The following is a 27,465-nucleotide window of genomic DNA, read 5'->3' as shown; positions in this document are numbered from 1 at the left end:
GCTGAAAACAGATTATCTAGGGGAGAAACAGAGCTTTCCAGTTGACTAGCCACTGGGTTACTGGGTCATGAGAATAGACCACTGGCCAGAACTTGCACAGCATTTAATTGAGCTGCTGGGCTGCCCTGTATCCAGTGTGCTTACTGAACAGGCATTCAGTGCTGCCGGAGGCTTTGTGACAGATAAGAGAGCGAGTTTGTCCAAAGGCTCCGGTTTACCGGCTGACATTTATTAAAATGAATCAGTCCTGGATTAGCAGTAGCTATCAAGCTCCTGATGCCAATGTCACTGATTAAGTGCTTTCTGGATCTGAAATCTCTGAAAGACTGTCTAGGCTCCTAGCTTTGTGGGTGTTCATTTAGTCTGGAAGAAATTATTTGGTGTAGGTGTCATGGGCACAATTAACACTCAAGGGTCAATTTTTCCACACCTGTTTGACAGATGCATATCTTTTCAAATTTTAACAGCAAGGCCTATTCCTGATTTTAGCAGGAGTACCTCTATAGGGTTACTGTGTGAAGGCATCAGTGACACTCAAAGATGTTTTTTTTCCACACCTGTTTGAAAGGTGCATCTCATTTAAGTTTTTGACAGCAAGCCCAATCCTTGCTATCATCAAGAGTACCTCTATAGGTTTATGGTGTGAAGGCACCGCCAACACACAAAGAACAAGTTAACCGCACCTGTTACTTCTTTACAAATTCTGCGAATGACAGCAGAATTTATCCAAAAAAGCTCTAATTTTGTTCTGAGAACACAGAATTGTTGCCTCATCATATAGACTGGCTCTCCAAGCTGTTGTTTATAAAATAAAGCTTGAATGGAAAATGTAATTTTTTTGGCTTTATAAATGTCATTATTGCTGCAGCAGGTTCTATACATGGTACAGATGTGCCACATTACAGGTAGATTAACCACTTCCCGACCGCCGCACGACGATGTACGTCGACAGAATGGCACGGGCAGGCATAAGGGCTTACATGTACGTCCTTGCCTGCCCGCCGGTCGGGGGCCCGATCGGGCCCCCGCCCGGTGCCTGTGGCGGTCGGTATTCGTTCGGGAGCGATCCCGGACGAGGGGACGGCCATTCATTCATGGCCACCCCCTCGCGATCGCTCCCGACGAATGAAAATGTCCCGTGACATCACTTCCTCTCCTGTAATGTAAACACAGGAGAGGAAGTGATGTATTCTCTCCTCCGTGTCGGTATTTTTCGTTCCGGCACCGAGGAGAGAGGTTCGGTGAGTTGCACCAACAGACCACACATACAGTAGAACATGCCAGGCACACTCACACCCCCCCTTTACCCCCCGATCACCCCCCAATTACCCCTGCCCCCCCAGTCACAGTGACACCAATTGCTTTTTTTTTTTTTTTTTTGCATTGGTGTCATTTGTGACTGTAATAACTGTTAGGGCAGTTAGGGTTAGCCCCCTTTAGTTCTAATGTGCCCCCCTAACCCCCCCAATAAAGGTTTAACCCCGTGATCACCCCCCGTCGCCAGTGTCACTAAGGCTGGGTTCACATTGCAGCGGTTTATGAGAACGAATGTGATTCGCACCGCACTGCAGTGCAAATCACATCCGATCTCTGTGCGATTCGAGTTCAGCCATACAGATAGTATGGCTGAATTCGTGTCGCACCCGCCGCACCCGCCGCAAATTCGCACGGGACCCTTTTTTTGGCCCGCAGCAGAATCGGATCGCATGGGTGTTCACACCATGCGATCCGAGTTTGCAGATCGCACTGCGATATGCGAACTGATCTGGGGATGTCATTAACATTTCACTGACACTCCCAGCAGTTCGCATAGGGCAGTGTGAACTGCCGCCGGGAGGAATGCGATGCGGGAACCCGCCGCGGATTCATGGCGTTCCCGCATCGCTCCAGTGTGAACCCAGTCTAATAAGCGATAGTTTTTCTGATCGCTGTATTAGTGTCACAGGTGACGCTAGTTAGGCAGGTAGGTATTTAGGTTCGCCGCAGCTTTTTATAGCGCCAGGGACCCCCATATACTACCGCATAAAGCCCCCTGATTGCCCCCTAGTTAACCCTTTCACCAGTGATCACCATATAACTGTTACAGGTGACGCTGGTTGGTTAGTTATTTTTTTATAGTTTCAGGGCACCCGCCATTTATTACCTAATAAAGGTTTAACCCCCTGATCACCCGGCGGGTGTCATTTGTGACTGTAATAACTGTTAGGGCAGTTAGGGTTAGCCCCCTTTAGTTCTAAGGTACCCCCCTAACCCCCCCAATAAAGGTTTAACCCCGTGATCACCCCCCGTCGCCAGTGTCACTAAGGCTGGGTTCACATTGCAGCAGTTTATGAGAACGGATGTGATTCGCACCGCACTGCAGTGCAAATCACATCCGATCTCTGTGCGATTCGAGTTCAGCCATACAGATAGTATGGCTGAATTCGTGTCGCACCCGCCGCAAACTCGCACGGGACCCTTTTTTTGGTCCGCAGCAGAATCGGATCGCATGGGTGTTCACACCATGCGATCCGAGTTTGCAGATCGCACTGCGATATGCGAACTGATCTGGGGGTGTCATTAACATTTCACTGACACTCCCAGCAGTTCGCATAGGGCAGTGTGAACTGCCGCCGGGAGGCATGTGATGCGGGAACCCGCCGCGGATTCGTGGCGTTCCCGCATCGCTCCAGTTTGAACCCAGCCTAATAAGCGATCGTTTTTCTGATCGCTGTATTAGTGTCACAGGTGACGCTAGTTAGGCAGGTAGGTATTTAGGTTCGCCGCAGCTTTTTATAGAGCCAGGGACCCCCATATACTACCGCATAAAGCCCCCTGATTGCCCCCTAGTTAACCCTTTCACCAGTGATCACCATATAACTGTTACAGGTGACGCTGGTTGGTTAGTTATTTTTTTTATAGTTTCAGGGCACCCGCCATTTATAACCTAGTCTCACTAGTGTACCCCTAAATTTAGGGGTGTCTACTTTCCAAAATGGGGTCATTTGGGGGGGGTTGTGCCATCTTGGCATTTTATGGCCTTCAAAACTGTAACGCCCTTAGAAAGCCTGAAGGCGGTGCTTGGTTTTCGGGGCCCCGTACGCGGCTAGGCTCCCAAAAAGTCCCACATATGTGGTATCCCCGTACTCAGGAGAAGCAGCAGAATTTATTTTGGGGTGTCATTTCACATATGCCCATAGCATGTGTGAGCAATATATCATTTAGTGACAACTTTGTGAAAAAAAAAAAAAAAAAGTTTGTAATTTTCCCGCAACTTGTGGCAAAATATAAAATATTCCATGGACTCAACATGCCTCTCAGCAAATAGCTTGGGGTGTCTACTTTCTAAAATGGGGTCATTTGTGGGGGTTTTGTGCCATCTTGGCATTTTATGGCCTTCAAAACTGTAATAGGTAGTGAGAAGTGAAATCAAAAATTTACGCCCTTAGAAAGCCTGAAGGCGGTGCTTGGTTTTCGGGGCCCCGTACGCGGCTAGGCTCCCAAAAAGTCCCACATATGTGGTATCCCCGCACTCAGGAGAAGCAGCAGAATTTATTTTGGGGTGTCATTTCACATATGCCTATAGCATGTGTGAGCAATATATCATTTAGTGACAACTTTGTGTAAAAAAAAAAAACATGCCACTTATCAATTTCCTTAGGGTGTCTACTTTCCAAAATGGGGTCATTTGGGGGGGTTTTGTACTGCCCTGCCATTTTAGCACCTCAAGAAATGAGATAGGCAGTCGTAAATTAAAAGCTGCGTAAATTCCAGAAAACGTACCTTAGTTTGTAGATGTGACAACTTTTGCGCAAACCAATAAATATACAATTATTGACTTTTTTTTTTACCAAAGACATGTGGCTGAATACATTTTGGCCTAAATGTATGACTAAAATTGAGTTTATTGGATTTTTCTAATAACAAAAAGTAGAAAATATCATTTTTTTTCAAAATTTGCGGTCTTTTTACGTTTATATCGCAAAAAATAAAAATCGCAGAGGCAATCAAATACCATCAAAAGAAAGCTCTATTTGTGGGAAGAAAAGGACGCAAATTTTGTTTTGGTACAACATTGCATGACCGCGCAATTACCAGTTAAAGCAGCGCAGTGCCAAATTGTAAAAAGACCTCTGGTCATTTACCAGCAAAATGGTCCGGTCTGAAGGTGGTTAAGGGGACTATATTAATATTTTAATATTTAAATATTAAAGGAATTAATTTAATTTAATAATTTTTATTGTTATTTCTCATTTCGCTTTAGTTTAAGCATCAGTATATCACTGCTTATTTAAAAATTATGTTTTTTACAAACTTATTTTTCATTGATACATGTCCCCCAGGCCAGTACCCAGACCCCTATAACCATTGTATGCCCAATTAATGGCATATACGCCTCTAAAATAGGCACTTTTGATTTTTCCAGTTCGGGTACCATAGACTTCAATGGGGTTCGTTATTCTGTTCCGAACTTTTGTGGTGTTCAAAAGTTCTGCCGCACATCGAACAGGGGGTCACTTGGCCCATCTCTAAAATCAATCTCCCTGAATCGCAATCCATTCCCTCAGCTACAGTCTATTGCACTGTAAAATCCTACCTAAGGCTGATTTTGATTAAATTATGAATTTAAAAAGTCTTGGGCCATGCACATAACTTGATATAAAATTAGATGATATGTCCTGATATTTTTTACCTTCCAGTCCTCCTTAATTTCCTTAAAAAGTGAAATCACTGCTGTGGTCTTCCAGTCAAAATGAATATACATGGTGACCATAAAAGGTCTTCTGTAATATTTGCTTAAAATTTGTCAGCATCCCAATCTCCTCCCCAGCTGTAACCACAGGAGTATAACCCTCAATCCCCCTCCTTATAAAATCTCCAATAATTTCCTTTGTTCACATCTAACTGCAAACTATTTTCCCTACATCACTTCAAGTTTTCTATTCTCAAGAAAAATAACAAAAGAGGAAAAAAAGAACGGGAACCGCTAAGTGCAGTATTTTAAATCTTTATTTGTGTAAAATGACTAAAATGGCTAAAACAGGCATATAAGGAATAGCCAGGTGTGTTTTTTTTTTTTACCGAATTTTCAGTCTTTTTTGATTCATAGTGCAAAAAATTAAAAACCCAGCAGTGATTAACCACTTGACCACTGGGCACTTAAACACCCTTAATAACCAGACCAATTTTCAGCTTTCGGTGCTCTCACATTTTGAATGACAATTACTCAGTCATGCAACACTGGACCTATATGAAATTTTTGTCCTTTTTTTTAACACAAATGGAGCTTTCTTTTGGTGGTATTTAATCATCGCTCGGTTTTTTATTTTTTGTGCTATAAAAGAAAAAATGCAGAAAATTCTGTAAAAAAATGAATTTTTCTTTGTTTCTGTTATAAAATTTAGCAGATTAGTAATTTTTTCTTCATAAGTTTTGGCCAAAATTTATACTACTACATATCTTTGGTAAAATAAGTACAAATTGGTGGATATTATTTGGTCTTTGTGAAAGTTATAGAGTCCACAAGCTGTGGTGCCAATATCTGAAAATTGATCACACCTGAAGTACTGACGGCCTATTTAAATTCTTGAGACCCTAACATACCAGAAAAGTACAAATACCCCCCAAATGACCCCTTTTTGGAAAGAAGACATTCCAAGGTATTTAGTAAGGGGTATGATGAGTTTTTTGAAGTTGTCATTTTTTCCCACAATTCTTTGCAAAATCAAGATTTTTTTAACTTTTTTTTTTCAACAAAATTGTAATATTATCAGTTTATTTCTCACACACAGCATATGCATACCACAAATTACACCCCAAAACACATTCTGCTATTACTCCCGAGTACAGCGATACCATATGTGTGAGACTTTTACACAGTGTGGCCACATACAGAGGCCCAACATGCAGGGAGCGCCATCAGGCGTTCTGGCGCACCCAGGACAATTCTGACATTTCTCTCCTACATGTAAAAATCATCATTTATTTGCTAGAAAATTACATAGAATCCCAAAACATTATATATGTTTTTTTAGCAAACACCCTGGAGAATACAATAGGGGTCGTTGCAACTTTTTATCTCACACGGTATTTGCGCAGCAATTTTTCGAATGCTTTTTTTTTGGAAAAAAAAACAGTTTTGTGCTTAAAAAAAAAAAAACACAGTAAAGTTAGCCCAATTTTTGCATAATGTGAAAGATGAAGTTACGCTGAGTAAATAGATACCTAACATGTCACTCTTCAAAATTGCACACGCTCGTGGAATGGCGCCAAACGTCGCTACTTAAAAATCCCCATAGGCAAAAAATAATTTTTTTTTTACTGGTTATATGTTTTGAGTTACAGAGGAGGTCTAGGGCTAGAATTATTGCTCTCGCTCTAACGTTCGCAGCGATACCTCACATGTGTGGTTTGAACACCGTTTTCATATGTGGGCGGCACTTACGTATGCGTTCACTTCTGCATGCAAGCACATGGGGACTGGGGCATGTAAACATCCCTTGTAATAGGAATATGGCATGACAGGTCCTCTTTACAGTGAGATATGGGGTCAATAAGACCCCGCATCTCACCTCTAAGCTGGGAAGCCTGAAAAAAAAAAAAAAAGATTCTGGCTTTGATCGTATTGGCAAGTCGGTAGAAGCACCGGAGGGCGGTGGGAGGGGGGGGTGTCTATGGCTGGGTATTGCAGGGTTTCACCGACTATGGCTGGGTATCTCCGAGTATGGCTGGGTATCTCAGAGTATGGCTGGGTATCTCAGAGTATGGCGTTGCAGAGCATTGCAGGGTATTGGCAGGTGGACCCGGCGGTCACGGATGCTCTCGAGTGCGCGCCCCAGGGGGCGCGTGAGAGCGGAATTCTGGGAGGACGTCATATGACGGCCTCCCAGAGTTAAACAACTGCCCTGTAGCCGTCATTCGGCTATTGCCCGGTTGTTAAGTGGTTAAATACCACCAAAAGAAAGCTCTATTTGTGTGAAAAAAGGACAAGCATTTCATATGGGTACAGTGTTGCATGACTGACTAATTGTCATTCAAAGTGTGAGAGCACCGAAAGCTGAAAATTGGTCTGGTTAGGAAGGGGGTTTAAGTGCCCAGTGGTCACGTGGATAAGAATGCCAGACTGTGGAGCTGGCAGGCAGCAGGAGCCTTTGGCAGGAGTGGACTTTTTTTTTCTTCTTTTTTTGGATCAGCAGTGGCGGCATGATTCGTTGTGACTGACAATGGATTTACGTTGGGGGACATTGTTTATTTTTTAGTTTTTGTAGTTGTTTCATTTTTTTAAATAAAGGAATTGTCAAAATGCCTACTATCATTATTTACACTACACTTTTTTTTTTTTGCTGAATGAATAAGGGTACAATGTACCCAATACTCATTCAATTGGGGGTGGGGGGAGTGGGATCTGGGCCCCCCTTGTTAAAGGGAACCAAGATTGTGGGGAAGAGGCCCTTGTCCCCTTTAACATGGGGACAAGGTGCTTTGGGGGGGCTGCCCCAAAACACCCCCTTGTGAGCTTGCGGAGAGCTTGTGCTTTTGAACAGACTTGCTGGCACCAGAGTAAACTATGAGAAAGAAAGCGTAAAAAAGGAAAAGAATGCAGCCATCGCATGAATTGATAAGCTGCAATATATAAACTAAGAATTATTTGATATAAGATTCCTTTAAGCTTGCTCCAGCTACACTACAAGCTTTCCTATCCCAGATTTAAAAGCTGTGCTCTTCTCTCATAACAGAACCCTCACCTTTTTTATCCAAGGTTTATGCTTGGCAAATGACTTTACTAAGTTAGTAGTTCTACATCCTCAGCACATTTCTTAATGTATGCCATGACCACTGACCTTCTCAAGTTTTTGATTAGTGCATTCAAATCAATCCTACAAAGCAGGCACGGCTTTGTCTTGCCAAAACTTCACCATTTTTAACGATGGCTTAGACTTCCTAATTACCTGTGCATACTGCATGTCAGTAACAGAAAATTTGAAATATGACCGGATGCTCCAAATGGTAATACTGAATAGCTTTATAACCCCAAGGAACATTTGTGTACACATGATCCAGGATGTTTTCTCCTTTCTAGTGAACATATGGCTATGCTTGTTTTTCCCTATAACAAGGGCCTGACATTTGTGAAATATTGCATATTTTATAATTGTTATTCATGTTAGCTTATCCATAGCTTCCTAATTCTACAGATATATTTTAAGAGATCTTTGCTTTGCTTTGCTTTAGCCAGAGCAAAAGTTTGTAGTAACATTTTTTGGTCTGATTAATTTAAATAATTTTATCAGTGTATGGTAATAGTTTAACATTATACAGGTAAATGGGAGCAGCCATATTTGCTCATTACATATACAGGCTTTGCTTCTTGATATGCACTGTTCTTCCTTGTTTATTCTGTCATTAAAAAAAGACAAATTTAGTCTAAAGTAATAAGCATTTTAATAGTGTTCCCTTTAATAAACCAGAGACACCAGGGAATTATTCAAATGCAACCTTTTTACTGTTATCAGATGTCCAGGCCATTATAAACATTGCTTTGTAAACATTTAGCCATCTGTAGTACACTTGTAGCCTGCACAGCAGGATATCTGCATGACAGGACCTTGGAAAACAAGGAAACGATCAGGGATTTGTCTAGATCAGCCTTTTTCAACCTTTTCAACACAAAGCAACCCTTGAAATAATTTTCCGGTCTCAAGGAACCCCTGCTACAAATTATATCTGCAACTTATGATACAGTATGTTAGTGTAATGGTCAGTGGAAATACTGCTCCTTACACTTGTGGTCATTGGGAAGAATTACCCCCTTCCAAACAGCTAAAAAGATCATTGGTATCAATGGGAACTTATATGAGAGGCAGATACCCTGGTCTAGATGTACATTTTGCCTTTCACAACTGTTCTCCTATAACCACAAGATACAGCGAAATAGGTGAGACTTAAGCCAGCCATACATAGATCAAAATTAGGCCGGTTCAGCAGTCCATCTAACGACAACCAGCCTGTCAGATTTTTCTTTATGAGATTACTTCCAGTGGCTATTACATTCTGCAGGTCAAAAAGACTCCCCATGCCCCCTCACCCATGTTAAAAGGTAAAACAAAGTTGATTCATCTGTGGGCTGCCCTATATATAAACGTATGCTTGGGCTACCTTCCTACTGCAGCTCCTGACCTGGTTTTTTAGTGAATACATTAACTTCCTGAGAATCCAGTGCAATACAAAAATCCTTACTTGTCACTTCTGATACTAAGGACATAAAGTCAGACAAGTACTTGTAACAGTTTAACAATATATTTTTAACACAAAAGTACACTTAACCTTTAAGATTTGTAGCAGGAAGGTGTAGGGCATGAACACCAACTTATGGGCTGGACACCCACCAACTGTAGAAGATAAGCAATTACTGTAATTATTTGCAGAAAAACACTGACACTTTGCTACAATGTAAAATAGTGAGCGTACAGCTTGTATAATGGTATAAATTTGCTGGTCCCTCAAAATAACTCAACACACAGCCATTAATGTCTAAACCGCTGTTAGAAAACATGAGTACACCCCTAAGTGAAAATTTCCAAATTGGGCCCAATTAGCCATTTTTCCTCCCGGTGTCATGTGACTTATTAGTGTCTTAGGTGTGAATGGAGAGCATGTATGCTAAATTTGGTGTTATTGCTCTCACTCTCTCATACTGGTCACTGGAAGTTCAACATGGCACCTCATGGCAAAGAACTCACTGAGGATCTAAAAAAAAGGATTGTTGCTCTACATAAAGATGGCCTAGGCTATAAGAAGATTGCCAAGACCCTGAAACTGAGCTGCAGCACGGTGGCCAAGACCATACAGCAGTTTAAGCCCTTGTAAACACGATTGGAGATTCCGACGGAATGTGTCCGATCGGAGCGTTTTGTCGGATATTCTGACTGTGTGTGGTCTGCATCGGACTGTTTCCGTCGGAATATCCGTCGGACCAAATTTTCCAACTTGCCGGAAATATTTTCTGACAAAATGCTCCGATCAGACATACTCCGATCATGTGTAGAGAATTCCGATCAGACAAAGTGCCACGCATGCTCAGATCAAATTCCTACATCAAAGCTATTGGCTACTAGCCTGAATGTAGTCCCGTCGTAACGAAATAACGTCATCATGTTCTGAACGATCGGATTTTCCGACAACTTCGTCCGACCGTGTGTATACAACAGTTTCGGACAAAATCCGACGGACAAAATCCGACGGATTTGGTTGTCGGAATCTCCGACCGTGTGTACAAGGGCTAACAGAACAGGATCCACAGGACTGCTAAAGAACAGACCTCGCCATGGTCGACCAAAGAAGTTAAGTGCACATGCTCAGCGTCATATCCAGAGGTTGTCTTTGGGAAATAGACATATGAGTTCTGCCAGGATTGCTGAACAGGTTAAAGGGGTGGGGGGTCAGCCTGTCGGTGATCAGGACATATGCCGCATGATCCATCAAATTGGTCTGCATGGCTGTCATCCCAGAAGGAAGCCTTTTCTAAAGATGATGTACAAAAAAGCCGGCAAACAGTTTACTGAAGACAAGCAATCTAAGGACATGGATTACTGGAACCATGTCCTGTGGTCTGATGAGACCAAGATACATTTTTTGGTTCAGATGGTGGCAAGCATGTGTGGTGGCAACCAGGTGAAGAGTGCAAAGACAAGTGTGTCTTGTTTACAGTCAAGCATTGTGGTGGGAGCGTCATGGTCTGGGGCTGCATGAATGCTGCCGGTACTGGGGAGCTACAGTTCATTGAGGAAACCATGAATGCAAACATGTATTGGGACTTACTGAAGCAGAGCATGATCCCCTCCCTTCGAAGACTGGGCCACAGGGCAGTATTCCAACATGATAATGGCCCCAAACACACTTCCAAGACAACCACTGCCTTGCTAAAGAAGCTGAGGGTAAAGGTGATGGACTGACCAAGCATGTCTCCAGACCTAAACCCTATTGAGCATCTGTGGGGCATCCTTAAACAGAAGATGGAGGAGCTCAAGGTCTCTAACATCCACCAGCTCTGTGATGTCATCATGGAGGAGTGGAAGAGGGCTCCAGTGGCAACCTGTGAAGCTCTGATGACATCCACACTGAAGAGCGTTAAGACAGCGCTGGGAAATAATGGTGGCCACACAAAATATTGACACTTTGGGCCCAATTTGGACATTTTCAGGGGTATACTCACTTTTGTTGCCAGTGGTTTGGACATTAATGGCTGGGTGTTGAGTTATTATGAGGCACAGCAAATTTACACTGTCATACAAGCTTTACACTCACTTTTGTGAGATACTGTATATGACATTTTAGGCTCGTTCATTACTATGGGTTGCTCAAGACATGTTTGAATAAAAATTGTTGGACAGTGGTAGTCATATACTGTATGAAGATGGTTGGTTTAAGCTAGACTGCAAGAGGTGATGGAGATCTTAAAACAGAACTCCGGTAAGAGGGCCCCTTGTCCATGCATCTCTTACCCTTACAGATCCCCTTCCCCACAATACATTTATAAAAATTTAAATTAATACCATAATTCTAATTGTCAAACATGTCCTCATGTGAAGAGCTGGGGTCTCATTTTAGCCTCTTCATAGCCTAGCGCTCATGTTATGACACTCCATTGTCAGTTGCCCCTGATTTATAGGGGTGTTTGACTGGCAATTAATTAATGCATTTACAGTATTTGGACTAAATGTAATCGTTTTACATTTCTTCCGTTGCTTTTCATATAATAAAATGTTATTTCTACTACATATATAGATTTAGACAGGGAAGGGAAACATACCTTGCTGACAGTTCTTAATATTATGCAGTAGTCTTTTCCTCGCTCTAAGGGAGCATTATAGAAATCTCCATAGTATTGCCTGTCCCCAACCAACAGCTCCAGATGTTCGGTAGTGTCTCCAGGGAAGAACTCGGCAGTGACATATCCTTGCATCTTAGATATATTACTGAAGTACGTGACAGCTTCCAAAGACTCACAGGTAAACGAACACCAAGACATTGACTGAATCACAAACACCTGGTATGACCTGGAAAAGACAAAGTGTTAATGGTGAGTTTCAATGGGAAGCGACTACTAGGTGATATTTTTTAATTGCCAACAAAATCATGTCATCGTTAGAATAATCAAATTATCCTAACATCTTATTTCAATGAGTCTACTCTTGTTAAAGCAGAACTACACTGCATCTGAGCACCATTAACTAAAATGCAATTTAATTCATTTTTAAAATTCAAAGCAAACACATCCATCCTCCATATTTTTTCTTTTTGCTGAGGAATCACATGGAAGGGCAGATGGTTCATGGAGCATTTACTTCCCGGAATCCATATGCCCTTAGCTTGGGCATACAGGCATTAGGGTGTGCTTACCTGAGAAAACCCCTTCCCCCTCACCCAGATAAAGGGGATTCCATGGAAAAAGACCCATGGGATGTATGACATCATCTTAGCCTTAGCCAGAATCCAGGAAGTAACTGAAGAAATGTAAAAAAAAAAAAAAAAAGGCTAAAACAAGTAAAAATTGTCACTGAATCTGGCCGAAAACATATGGAAAGGGTGACTGTTATCTAATGTCAATGGGCATCTTTCATCTGCAGGTGGATGCACCATATATTGCCATATCATACCTTGAGGCAACTTTCAAATGGGGTGGTAGCTGCATCGGCAGTAAAACTGCGTTATTTTTAGGGCCACTTTACTGTCGTTTTATCGACTGTATTCGGCCGCTAGAGAGGCGGTTTTACCCCTCTGCTAGCATCCGAGAAAGGGTTAAAACCACCGCAAAGAACTGCTGCAGCAGCACTTTGCCGGCGGTATAGCCACACTGCCCCATTGATTTCAATGGGCAGGAGCAGCAGTGTATACACTGCACCTTCGCCGCTCCAAAGATACTGCTAGCAGGGCTTTTTTACCGTCCTGCAAGCGCACCACTCCAGTGTGAAAGCCCTCAGGGCTTTCACACTGGATACACAGCAGTGGTTCTTTCAGGGCACTTTGCAGGAGCTATTTTTAGCTCTGTAGCACCTTCAAAGTGCCCCAGTGTGAAAGGGGTCTAATTGTTAGAGCTTGTACCCCACGTACCCCACACAGAACACCGCTGGAACCTCACAAAGTGCAAAGAATTGGACAAATGAAACAGTAAGCACCCAATGTATTACTAACTGAGAAAATACAAAACTAGGTACAAAAAAAAAATACAAAACTAGGGGGGTCATAACCAGCTATAACCCATATCTACTAATTCAGTACAGGTGAATTGCATACATTTGCAGATAAATGAACCACATGATATAAAACCATGGAAAATAAAATATAATAAACCTTGAAAATTTTTATCTGGTCCTTCTTTACACTTACATAACTCATCTATCTCGGTTGGAAGAAAAACAGGGATTGTGGCTATATTGTTGGATGATTTAATCATTATCAGGAGATATCTATTTTTATAAGGGCAATCTTTGGCAGCCATTTATGCATCTGCTTTATGTCACTTTTTGCTTGCACACTGCTAAGATGGCTCTGCATAAAACACATTTGGATATTCCATGCTTTTTTTTAAAACATGTTGAATTTTTCAATCTTTTTGTGTTAATTTTAACCACTTTTTCTCACCATCTCATTGGTTCATTTACTGGAAAGTGCTGCTTTCATTTTACTTGTTTGAAGAATAAAGGTATTAATAGGGTCACTTGACAACATTATTTATACGAGAGCTCTGTTTTATGAAATAAGAATATCAGAATTGAACTCTTTTTATAGTAATAATAATTTATGGTCCACATGTGTAGGTCATACATGCCTTTCATATCTCACATATAGTATATACTTTTTTTTTGTTTTTTGTTGTATTGCTCCTAATGAGATTTTAAGGACTTCCCTTTGTTTTTAGAGTTTTTTTTGGAATATAGAAGAACCACACCTCAGCATTAAGGTACCTCTGTCTAGTGTGGACCTAATTCTATTCTAATGTAAGACCAACACAGGCAAATAGAGCAGTGAATTGAAGACATATGAAATTTAAAAAGGTTGGCCATTAGAAACTATAGAAGAATATTAGTTTAGACTGGAGCTCTTTTTCAGGGACATCAGTTCTAAAGTTTCAAATATGTGTAAGTCCTCTGTGACACCTTTTTTGAAACATGGTGTTTTAACTCTTCGGTGAATATATACTAATTTGACTTACTTCTAAACTGGGTTAAATATCTTAAAAAATGCCTAATAACGACATGCAATAAATAGTTATGTTATGAGTGTACAAGACAAAACAGGTCCCAGTTAAGTTAGCAATGTGAAAAGTTTTGTGTTATTAGAAAGACATTTACCTGATGTGTTCCTTATTGTCAGATCTTCGAAAGCTAATTTTTGGTAGCTGACTGTTTACTGGTACAATTTTCACTTTAGAAGGTGGATGTTCTGAAATAGATAAATGCAGAACAAAAATATAAAACATGTACTATTAAATACAGCATAGATTTTTTCATCACAAAAAAAAATGAAAAAAAAAAAAGATTCTGGTAACCAGTATTGGTTGTTATTTAAATTTGCAAACAAAATATTCTAAAGAACAAGAAGGGAAATATTTGTCTCAATAGAGCATGATATCAGTCTTTTGAGAGAGTGATCAGGGTATGCCAGTATGCTAGGTTCTGCATGGGAAATGGGATCCCAGCACTAAGGGAGGGCTTGTTACTGTATTGTGATATGTGATACCTTTATAATCTCTTCCTAGAATGCTTCCATTTGTATGGACTGAAAGAAATGAAAGTGGTATTAAACCCAAAAACATTTATTGAATTGCAGCTTACCAATTCTTATGCCGCGTACACACGACCGATAGTCTTCCCGACGGTCTTTCGGCGGAGGTCCGATGGACTTTCTGAACGAAATGGACTTGGCCACACTTGACCGGACTAAGTTTGTTCGAACATCCGTTCATTTTGAACGTGATGACGTAAACGGGACTAAACAAGGAAGTTCAATAGCCAGTAGCCAATAGCTGCCCTTGTGTCGTATTTGGTCCGCCGGACTAGCACACATACAAACGGTTTTCCACATTTTTAGTCCGTCGGACTTGAGTCCGTCAAATAGATTTGAAACATGTTTTATTTCAAATGCCGCGTACACACGATCAAACAATCGGGTGGACAAGTCCGGCAAGCTCAAGTCCGCCGGACAATCCCCCCGTGTGTAGCCTCCGGCGGACTTTTTTTACCCGAAAGTACGGCAGACTTAGAAAGTATTTTTGCACTCCAATCTTCCCGCCGGACTCGCATTTTCGGCGGACAATCCGGCCGTGTGTGTGCCAGTCGCCGTACTTTTGAAATGAGTGGACTTTTCCCGCGCGGAGAAAAGTCCGCTCATTTTGAGCACGTCTCCAGGTAGACGGGGCCAGCGACGCCTCCGTCACCTGGTATGGACTTAAAGGGGGTCCACATCAGACCCTTGTCCGAGCACGCTACCCTGCCGGCCAGGAAAGGGGGGGACGAGCGAGCGCCCCCCCCCCCCCCCTGAGCCATACCAGTGTGCCCTCAACATGGGGGGTGCCTTGGGGAAGGGGGGCACGGCCCCCCCCACCCCAAAGCACCTTGTCCCCATGTTGATGAGGACAAGAGCCTCTTCCCGACAACCCTGGCCGTTGGTTGTCGGGGTCTGCGGGCAGGGGGCTTATCGGAATCCAGGAGCCCCCTTTAATAAGGAGGCCCCCAGATACCGGCCCCCCACCCTATGTGAATGAGTATGGGGTACAATGTACCCCTACTTATTCACCTGTAAAAAAAAAGTTAAAGAAAAAACAACACACAAGGGTTAAAACAGTTTATTGCACAGCTCCAGGGGTCTTCCGTCTTCAGGGGTCTTCTTCGCCGCCGCCCTCTTCTTCCGACTTCGGGGGTCTTGTCCCCCTCTTCGGTTCTTCTTGGGGGCAAGGTGCTTTGGGGTGGGGGGGGCGCGCGGCCCCCCCTTCCCCAAGGCACCCCCCATGTTGAGGGCACGTGGCCTGGTATGGCTCAGGAGGGGGGGCGCTCGCTCGTCCCCCCCTTTCCTGGCCGGCCGGGTAGGGTGCTCGGACAAGGGTCTGATGTGGACCTGGGGGGGGAGCCCCACGCCGATTTTTTTCGGCGTTGGGGTTCCCCTTTAAGTCCATACCAGGTGGTGGGGCTAGCAACATCTCCTTTGCGGGCCCCGCCTACCTGGAGACGTGCTCAAAATGAGCAAACTTTCCTCCGCGTGTGTGGGCGAGTCTGTTCATTTCAAAAGTACGGCGGATAGTCCGGCGGACTTAGTACGCCTTATTAGTCCGCTGAAAAAGTGCCCGTTCGGAAAGTCCGGCGGACAGTCCGGCGAGAAGTCCGCCGGACTAAGTCCGCCAGATAGTCCGCTACGTGTGTACGCGGCATAAGTCCGTCTGACTTTTTGGCAAAAAAAGTCCGCTGGAGCCCACACACATTCGAATTGTCTGACGGATTCCGGTCCACCGGACCAAGTCTGACAGAAAGTCCAATCGTGTGTTCGCGGCATTCGATGTGGTGGCTGCATTTGTTTTTCTTAGGCTTTCTTTCTTTCTTTTATTATCACCTGGTGATCCGGCCAGTAAGTCTGTTGTTTTTCATCAGAAAAAACTGTCCTATAGAAGTAGCAGTTAGGGAGTTGAGACATACTATTTAACACTGACAGGGGTGCTTACAAAGATCAGCTTTTACTTATTTATGCAATACCTTTATCACAAAGGAACAAAACTGTTGCTGTAACTGCTTATAAAGTATTATCTTGAGTTTGACAATTTTTTAGTGAATCTCAATCTGCTAGTACATCTAACACCCCCCCCCCCCCCCCCCAAACTGACAATGTTGCTGTCCAAAGGTGTTTCTGTTGCTCCTTTATCCAGAGTGATGTCTCGCTAATACTGGAGGAGGTGTTTTACTGGCCAGAGGGCAAACAGAGGGGAAAAGGCCTAAAAAAAGGCCTAAAAAAAGAAAACTAATACAGCCACCACAACAAAGGATTGGTAAACTGCAATACATTACGTTTTTGGTTTTGGAGTTATCAATACCATTTGACTGTAACTATGTTATCCCCAGTATTGTGGATTATTTACATTTATATACATTTATTTAAAGTAAAGAATATTAAAACCTCCAGGACATGAAAGAGATTAGAAGTGTGAATCAGTAAACCCCTCAGAGAACATGTGCCAGGTGGCCTGGGCTCCCATGTTCAGTGTTCGACAGGACTTCCAGTGCCCTGATCTGGACCACAGCAAATCACAGGGCCCTGCATGAGAAGTGCACTTGGCGTATGGGGTTGTTAAGAACTTGGATAAGGGGAATGGTGGAAGAGATCTCAAACCAGCATCCATACATTTAGCAGAATAGCCACTCGGCATGAGATTAGGCATTTACAAGCTACAGAATATACCCTGGATAGTCCTGTTTACATGTAATGAGTCAGCTGCAGGGTTCGGTAAGGTGAAACAGTGATGTGGCACTGAGAATAACACCATGGAGGGGACTTTTTAGGCACCAATAACCGTCAACAGTTATATAAAAAAAAATTTTTTTTTTATTGAAACATAATTTAAAATATTACCAAAAGTAAAGTGCAATACATTGATATAAAAAAGAAAGACATAACCTATTAGTGTGATGGAGTAAACACTGATGGATTCTGAAGTGGCATTTAAACAAGTGGGCAGTACCACATCACTCAAAATATACTGCTATTAAATCTCCCAGGTATAGGTGCCAATCTCCTTTTTTAGGCACCAATAACTGTCAACAGTTATATAAAAATGTATTTATTTTTATTTTTATTGAAACATCATTTAAAATATCACCAAATGTAAAGTGCAGTATATTGATGTAAAAAAGAAATACATAACCTATTATTACTCTAGATCTGCCACAAGTGCTTCAAGACCCAACGGTAACCCCTACATGTTTCAACTTGTAGAGTCTTCTTCAGAAGATTATGGTGGACAGAGGTAATATTGAGGTAAAAAATCAACAAAAGGTTGAGCATCAGTTCACACAGCCAGGGGGCACCCAAGCACCCAAACGCAGATGAATAACTCAAGAGAAGAAGAGCTTATTCAAAAAATAGGGGCCAGAACAAAGGGGACCAAAGAATGTAGGAGCAGATTTGTTGTGTACAACTTAGCAGTGGTAAGTGTGGTCCAGGGAGAGTCATCTAACCCAAAAAGACTTGAAGGTGGCCATACTCTGAGACTTTGTTTGGAGCATGTGTTTACAGCTCACGCAGACTTGGGTGGTGCAATATGCTTCATAAAGCTTCTCTACCTACTCAGTGCTAGAGGATTGATCTTCTTTTCTTGCATTACTTGCTTTCTTTCTTGGATACCTTCTAGATATTCAAGTCTTTTTGGTTAGATAGCTCATATTGTCTCTCCCTGGACAACACTTACCCCTGCTAAGCTTTACACAACAAATCTGCTCCTACATTCTTTGCTCCCCTTTGTTCTGGCCCCTGTTATTTGAATAAGTTCCTCTTCCCTTGAGCTATTGAGCTATTATTCAATGCTTGGGCGCTTGGGTGCACCCTGGCTGTGTGAACTGATGCTTAACCCTCTGTTGATTTTTTAACTCAATATTACCTCTGTCCATCATAATCTCCTGAAGAAGACTTTTCAAGCTGAAACGCGTAGGGGTTACCGTTGGGCCTTAAAGCCCTTGTTGCAGGTCTAGAGTAATAACAGGTTATGTATTTCTTTTTTACATCAATGTACTGCACTTTACTTTTGGTGATATTTTAAATTATGTTTCAATAAAAAAAAAATGTCCTTTTTTATATAACTGATGACAGTAATTGGTGCCTAAAAAATTCCCTCAGTGGTGTTGTTCTTTGTAAATTGGGGATTTAGGGATTTAGGGATTGGCACCTCTACCTGTGAGATTTACTAGCAGCATATTTTGAGTGATGTGGTACAGCCATTTACTTGTATTTGGTATGTGAGGCTCCATGGTCACCAGGAAGCATTGGGGATTTTACTCCTCAGTACACAGGAGCTTCTATATGTGCAGGTTCCATTGTTACACTAACATCTCATTGCACTACCACAATAATAAACCTATAATCATGATTTGTGATTTTCTAAATAAAATGCATAAAAAAATCAGTTACATCAGAAATAGAGAAATGAAATGATGTAAATGACTGTGGAAAATATTACCATTATTGCAAAATACAGTAAAGCAGTTTCCCACAGCACCCAATTACATTGTTTAATTCATATTCCAGTACAGGTTAGAAGAAAGTGAAAACATGATTGACAACTGAAGGTAATTACCGCACCTTTCTTGCTCTGCATTTCACAAATTATCCAGATGGTTGGGAAATGTTTAGAAACCCATTTACACTTTGCAGTGCTGGGGCATTGCATTATTGCATGTATATATATATATTCATGTCTACTTTAGACTATTACAAATCTTAAAATAGATAACTACAGATATGTCATGCCAAACCAATAAAATACAAATTATTATAATTGTAAGTGATGTTTCTGTATACTTTTTAAATTTTCAAAGTGCTAAATAATATATGAAAATGAGGAAATATTACATGGTTGCAAATAAGGTTGCACCGATACTAGTATCGGTATCGGTGCCAATACCGAGTATTTGCACAAGTATTGTTACTCCTGCAAATGCACCAATACCTGAAACTGATACTTTCAGGCTCGGTTCTTTGAGCTGTCAGTGGGGATGAACAAATGTTCCTCTGCTTAAAGAGCCATTCCCCTTAAAAAATAAAATAAAATTATGTCAGCAGCTACAAATACTGCAGCTGCTGACTTTTAATAATCGGACACTTACCTGTCCCAGGGTCCAGCGATGCTGGGGAACGAAGCCCCGCTCGTTCCCCCTCCGCTGGGCGGCGCCTGCTTTCTAACTGTGGGCACCCAGCTGTGGCTTCACAGCCAGGCACCCACTGCTCATGCGCGAGAGGCGCCGTGCGCTGTGATTGGCTGCGCAGTCATCTGGGACCTGTCACATGTCCCAGATGACTGACAAGAGGGAGGGGGCAGAGCTGAGCCCTTCCTGCGCTGAGGGGAAGTGACGTCAGGAGCCCAGGCACTGAAGGAGGCAGACTACGAGGGACCCCCTAGCAACAGGCATTTAGAGGTGAGTTAGAATTTTTTGTTTTCCAAATTTTTTTTTTTACTTTTTTTTTACTTTTTTTTAGGAATCGTGATGAATTTTTTTTTTTTCTGTGCAACACCACTTTAACCCCTTATTAACCCTTAATTTACTCTCTTCTCTTTTTTTTTTATTTACTCTAATCAGCCTTAATTAACTTAATTAATTAACTATTCTCCTCCATTTAAATATTATTTTCAGTTTTTTTTTTTTGTTTTTTTGTTTTATAAACGATAAACAATTAAACCTTTTTGGTTTGCTTTGTTATTGAATATTTTCACACATATCTATATATATATCTATAGATATATATAAATATATCTATATATATATATATATATATATATATATATATATATATATAAATAAACATATATTTTCATATTTCAAATAAAAAAAGTGCAAAATAAAAAACAAAATCAATTTATTTAATTTGTAAATTGCTTTGTACTATTGCTGACAGCTGAAGCGTAAACAAAACAGTTGCGTTAGATATCAGTAATTGGTATCGGAGAGTGCTTAAAAAAAAATATCGGTACTCTCACTCGTAAAAAATAAAAAAAATGGTATTGGTGCATCCCTAGTTGCTAATATACAGCGAACAGCATCTATTTTTGTATGTGAGGAAACAATAGTTGTCAAAATGCACGTCTGGAAATTCTTCACTTTCTAGCCTTGTATAAAGGCACAGTGCCATCTAGTGTGTAACTGCTTTATTACCAAGATACTATAATGTTCATTAGAAACAGGAAATTTGGATATTACATTTAAAGATTTTAAAAACAGAAAGCGACAAAAATTTCTTCAGCAACAAACATAGCTTTTTTGATACACTGATTTTTTTTTTTTATTTAAGCTAATGTAAGATCTTGTTTTGTGTCCTGGTAGTGGTGAGGAGGTCAGCGAGACACAGGGGTTGATTTACTAAAACTAAAAAGTTCACAATCTGGTGCAGTTTTGCATAGAAACCAATCAGCTCCCAGGTTTTTTGTGAAAGCGAAATTGAACAAGCTGAAGTCAGAAGCTGATTGGCTACCACGCACAGCTGCACCAGATTTTGCACTCTCCAGTTTTAGTAAATGGACCCCAGTGTGTCAGTTTTTTAGCAGACTTGAGAGGAAAATTTTCCCTTAACTCAGACGCATTTGACAGGGTGAGCAGCATAGAGGTATTTACTCTCTTATTTTAAAGGCAAATCTTTTTGAGTGATTATATTCTGGCAACAAAACAACTTTGAAATAAAACAGATGATCCCGCCTTAAATGTCCTTGTTCCAGCACTTCCTGTTATATGTTCACAATAGTCTGTCTCTGCTTTCCAAATGATACACATTTCACATTTCACCTTTCACTTGAGTTTCCGATGGATACTACAAGTCCAATGTTATGACAATGAGGAAACCCACCCCGAGCAATGACATGCAGCCATTGCTTAAAGTGATATTAAACCCTCAGTTTTTAAGCACTTTCAGCACTTACCAAGTATGAAGTTTCTTCATCTTTTAATGCTTGCCTTTGTTCCTGCTTAAGCTGATGCCATGACCACTAACCCATGTTTCCTGTGACAGCACGGCTCCTTTTTCCTGCGGCATCCTATGGGTCTGCCCTTGCACTCAAAGACTAGAGTTGTGTCTCCCTACACTATGTGCATCAATAGAAACACACAGCCAAAGGATGACAAGACAGACTGTACTGTGAACTATTATCTCCATCCTGTGAAGACTGGAAATTCAAGGAAGCAGCAATGACAGAGCAGGAGCCAGCAGCATTGAAAGGTGTAAACAGCAAGTGCTGGAGTAAAAATTGTAACAAATCGTTTACTGGGGAATGTTTCTTTTAATGTGCTCAAAGTGTTAAAGTGGACGTAGACCAGATTCATTAAATTTGACCTAGGCACATATATCTGTAGTGTTTACTCATCTCTCTCCAAAGCCCTAAGTCCTGTGTTCTTCTACTGCTTCATTCCTCTGTTATCAGCATAACTTCTGCCATGTTCTGCCTGGGCCAGCATTGGACCAGTGTTCTGTTTATCATAGAAATTTGTATTAAAGAGGCTGCCGAGTAAACAGATTTGCGCTGTAATCTGACGGCGCTTGTCCCGTCCCCATCCCTGTCCCCTCCGAGGCAGCAGTAATCTGAGGTGAGGCTGCAGATGGGCACTGATCAGGCTGCATTTATGGCAAAGGTGAGGTTGCATATGGGCATTGATCAAGCTGCATTGATGGGCAATTGTGAGGCTGTAGATGAGCATTGATCAGGCTGCATTGATGGGCAATTGTAAGGCTGCAGATGGCACTGATCAGGCTACAGATGGGCAATAGTGAGGCTGCATTGATGGGCACTGCCCCTTATTTTGCTTCAAAGTTCTTCATTTAAAATGTAAGGTTTTTTTCCTGAAACTTTCCTCCTAAAATGAAGGTGTGTGTTATACGCCTGTGCGGTAGATATATATATAGATATATATCTATATATAGATATATAGCCGAGCGGCTCCGTTTTTGTTCAGGTCACAGTGTCACCACACTTGTGTAAGCCAGCAATCGTGTCTGATTGCTGCCACACTAGTCCCCAGTGTCAGCAGACACTGCCTCTGAAGGAGTAGCAGAATGTGTTTTGGGTTGTAATTCTAAGGCCGCGTACACACGGGCGGACTGTTCGCCCAACTTTGTCCGCTGAACAGTGTTTGGGCGGACAGTGCTCGTGTGTGGGCTTTCAGCGGACAGTTTCAGCGGACAGTTGGACGAACAAGGTTTTTCGGAAATTCCGTAAAACTGTCCGCTGAAACCTTGTTTCAGCGAACAGTCCGCTCGTGTGTAGGCTTGTTCGTCAAACAAAGTTGCACGCATGCTCAGAAAGGATTTTCACGCCGAAAGCTATAATGCAGTGTATAGGACGTCGTATTTTTCGTCCCGTCGTACGTGCCGTTCACGTCATCGCGCACGGTTTCAGCAAACTGTTCGTTCGTCGTGTGTGGCCATGTCCGTCCATGCTAAGTTTGAGCGGACTGTTTGCCGAAACTGTTGGACGGACAAAGTTGGGCGAACAGTCCGCGCGTGTGTACGCGGCCTAAGTATACCCATGCTGTATTTGAAAAATATCTTATTAAATTGACAACTTTGTATAGAAAAATAAATTTTCATTTTCATTCTGCATTTTTTTAAAACGTGTGCCTCCAAAAATGTGATAGGTGGTCAGGAAATTAGATGCGTAATTTATCCTTCTAGAGAGCCTGAAGGTGATCCTTGGATTTTGGGCCCCTCTGTGTGGCTAGGCTGTGAAAAACTCTCACACATGTGATATCATTCGGAAGGAGTAGCAGAATGTGTTTTGGGTGTAACTGTATGTATGCCTATGACGTGTGTTAGAAAGATCTTATTAATTGACAACTTTGTGTAAAAAAAACACATTGACATACAAAGACTCATTGCGGGGGATTTACAAAAACTGGAGCACACGGAATCTGGTGCAGCTGTGCATAGTAATCAATCAACTTTCAGGTTTTATTGTCAAAGCTTGATTGAACAAGTTGAAGTTTGAAGCTGATTGGTTACTATGCACCAGATTCAAAGCTTGATTGAACAAGCTGAAGTTTGAAGCTAATTGGTTACTATGCACATGAATTATGCCTCTTAGAAAACTGAAAAATGGCCTGGGCAGAAAGGGGGTGAAAGTGTTCAGTATTGAGTTACAATAGTTCAGAAAAATTATTAGGTATTTGTCTTTTGTCTGGTTTGTGCCACACATTTTTGAAAGTATAATCTCTACTTTTTACCACTTGCCAAAGGATGGTAGGCTTATTCTGGTGGGGGCGTATAATGATGCCCTTAAATAACTGCACTTCCCGCATACCCCCTGGGGCACACACCTGGTAATATCCGTGGCCGCCGGGTCCTCCTGACCCGGCATGTCACAGATCATGGTAAAGGGCCAATGACAGCGGCCCTTTACCATGCGATCGTTCTGTCCAATGATGGATCAATCACTTGTCAACAAACCGGCGCATGTCCGGTCCAGCTCTTTCCTCTCCTCGCAAGATTACACGCCGATCGGTAAAGCATGCGAGAGCAACAGCACCCACCTGTGCCTCATCCATGCCTGATCTGTGCCCATAAGTACATCATTCATGCTTTATTTCTGCGCCATTCATGCTAATATGTGCCTCATTCATGCCTCATCTGTGCCTCATTCATGCCCATCTGTGCCTCATTCATGCTCATCTGTGCCTCATTCATGCCCATCTGTGTCTCATCCATGCCACATCCATGCCTCATCCCCCTGATGAAGTCACATGGGTGTGATGCTATGCATTGGGACAGACAGACACCAGAAGTGACATCAGTGTGTGAGCTTGCCACTCCTGGAGATTAGCGGTTTTTACTGTTGTTCATTGGGAATCACCCATCAGGAAAAATAGGCCCTCTAGAGGTTTTTGGCTGATGTCATTTATACCATCCCGGATCTTCATTGTTATTTTCTCATGCTGTTACCTTACAGCTGTAAGGTGAGAGGCCACCTCACACTAAAGTGTCACTGCACTGAAGAGAAAGAGACACTTATTTTAGTTTTTTTCACAGAGCGTTATTGTTAATTAAGTTCCTCAAGATATTTATTAATTTATTTACATGCATTTGTGTGCACTTTATTTGTTTGGATTTTTTCACAAGATTATTTATTGCTAGTCAAGTCATACAGGACTTTATTCATGATCACAACAATGTTCTGATATCTGTTTACACAGTTTGGATTTTTTATACATACAGTATTGCTAATTGATGTTTATAACCGAATGAAGAACATTTTATTTTTTTACAAAATTTTTGTTCTTTTTTCATTTATTACAATAAAAAACTCAGTGGTGATTAAATACCACCAAAATAAAGCTCTATTTGTGTGACAAGAAGAACAAATATTTCATATGGGTATAGTGTTGCATGACAGAGTAATTGTCATTCAAAATGTGAGAGTGATGAAAGCTGAAAATTGGCCTGGTTAGGAAGGGGGTATAAGTGTACTGTTGGATTGTATACTGATATTTACTTCAATAAAACTTTTGAGATAAAAATATAAGAAAAGCAGTATATAAGCATTAACCACTGATAATAATCAGAAAAAAACTGTTTGACTTAACCACTTGCCCACTAAGTATATCAGAAATATCAGAAATTTTTAAAAAGGTTATAATTCAAAAACAGTACAGGCATTGTGTTCTCAGCGAGCGAATATAGGACAAGGACTGGGTAGGCCCAGAGGGTATGGTTGCACTGGGGGGGGGGGGGGTAGAGTATCTCCACAGAGGGTTAGCATGGTGGGGTGAATTCGGACAATTAATGTTGGAACCATAAGTGTACTTAAACGTGAAATTGAGCACAAAATAACAGAAAACTTCAGTGCTTGTATCCCCGCAAGGATAAAGTGTTGCGTCCTAGGTTTGGGAGCCCCTTTTTTAGGATCCTGCAATAAGATAAAGCACCAGTTCGGTAAGAAGCAACGGGCTTTACTTGAGGGATCAGCTTGGAATCAGGCAAATTTCCCCATCCGAACAAGCGTAGGAACATTAAACCAAGAAATAAAAATCTTATATTTATTTTGTAATCCAACAAAAACACAGTCGTGTATAGAATTCTTGCTCACTGGGTAGACAGAGTGACAATGTCTCCCAGCCCGATTTTTAGAATGCTTCAGGGCATTGTAGGAGTCAGCAGTTGGCCCTGTGTGCTATGGTAAACTGGCAATAGAGCCCAAAGTTGGGGCTCAATCTACCTCCGCCGCATCTCTTCTAGCTTGGCACAGGGTATGCTCATTGGCATCCAGCCAGTCGGAGGCCTCCGTGGCTGAATCAAAGAAGTGGGCTTGTGTCCGAGCCAGGATACGGAGCCTAGCAGGAAACAGCATGGCGTAAGTAGCGTGGAGATGTTGGATACTTTTCTTGACCTCTGTAAATGTTGCCCATGCGGTGTTGCATGGGCAACTCCTGAGATCCGATGGCCATTAAACTGGATGTTGCGGCGTTCTTTGGCCAGACTGAGCACTATCTCCTTATCTTTGAAATTGACAAGTCTGGCCAGTATGGTGCAAGGAGGATGACCAGGCAGGAGAGGCCTATGTGGAACCCTGTGAGCCCATTCCACTGAGTATAATGGAGTGAATGCTTTCTTGTCAAATGTATTCAGCAACCATTGCTCTACATATTCTGTGGGATCCCTTCCCTCCACCCTCTCGGGGAGCCCCACTATCAGGATATTATACTGCCTAAGGCAGTTTTCAATGTCATCTGTTTTAAGTTCAGAAGCTTTAGCAATGCATGTTGTGGATTGCAGCTCCCTCGTCAATGGCGGTAACTCGTCCTCCATGTCACTTATGCGACCCTCCGTTGCAGTATTTCAGCTAGGGTGGGTTGATCTGCATCATCTTCCCCCTCTCCCTCATCTGTGTCAGCAAACTGCTGGTCAGTGAAACTAGAGGTCCCTGTGTACATTGTGTAACTTCCTGTGCATGGAAGATAGCTGGGCTAGTGTCTAAGTCCTCCTCTATGTGCTGTTCGGCTGCCTCATTTAATTTCTGGGTGTAATACAGCATTTCCCACAGGGGGTCTTTTCCCAGGGCTTTAGGGGTTTTGGGAGGCTTACCGGCTCCTTTCTGTGTGTCTCCTAGTGAGCGCTGGGAAGAAGCCCCCTCTGCGCCATGTTGGGGATCAGGCTGCACGCCATCTCCCTTCTGTTTGCGGGTCACCATACCACCAGATCCAGTGACCTTGGTCCACAGGAGTGTCAGCTGTAGCTGCGGCAGCTGTGAAAATTGGGGGTTATTCCAGCCGGGAACAGGGTAAGTTAAGAATATTACGTGGGAGCTCTGTGAAACACATCCATTCACATGCTGCTCTTGGCCACGCCATGCAATATACTGTTTTTCTAGTGCTCAACTAATGTATGTGTTCTTCCTTTTCAGGGCATATGCTGACACACAAATTGGTATTCTGGCAGCTGTAAATGACATTAGCTTTTTCTATCAGTTTTTCAAATCTTTCTTTGTGAAGCTGTTCTCGGGAAAGACAAAGAAAACGTATGAAATTTAGTCTGACCTGATCTATTTAAAGACTATTGCAAACCACTCAATGCACATTTTTAATTACACCTAATATGATTTGTACATTTCAGCTGTTTGGTGTGGACTGCTTTCACTGGAATATAACCTATTTACTATTTTTTGTTTCTTTATAATTACCTTACACAGCCTAGTGTCTTATCTCTGGTTATCCCAAAACAGTACCAAAAAATTAGATCTTCGTGATCTTTATATGATCATTA

At 42.0% G+C, this 27,465-nt stretch overlaps 1 protein-coding gene across 4 annotated transcripts in view; it reads right to left on the bottom strand.

Annotated features, from left to right (window-relative positions):
* The window catches only part of SUSD1 (sushi domain containing 1), a 321,740-nt gene that overhangs the window by 106,066 nt on the left and 188,209 nt on the right, over nt 1-27,465 (bottom strand). For all 4 annotated transcript variants that reach the window (XM_077475343.1, XM_077475342.1, XM_077475344.1 and 1 more), the window contains 2 exons: nt 14,331-14,421; nt 11,789-12,035 (listed from right to left, as the gene is read on the bottom strand). In XM_077475343.1, the coding sequence (XP_077331469.1) occupies nt 11,789-12,035; nt 14,331-14,421 (338 nt within the window). The remainder of the gene's footprint in view (nt 1-11,788; nt 12,036-14,330; nt 14,422-27,465) is intronic.

The sequence above is a fragment of the Lithobates pipiens genome, unplaced genomic scaffold (genome assembly GCF_037356315.1).
Source record: "Lithobates pipiens isolate NorthernLeopardFrog02 unplaced genomic scaffold, aLitPip1_a1.2 Scaffold_13, whole genome shotgun sequence".
NCBI classification, from domain to species: domain Eukaryota; kingdom Metazoa; phylum Chordata; class Amphibia; order Anura; family Ranidae; genus Lithobates; species Lithobates pipiens.
Note: the sequence above shows the minus strand (reverse complement) of the source record. Positions and strands in the feature narration are given on the sequence as shown.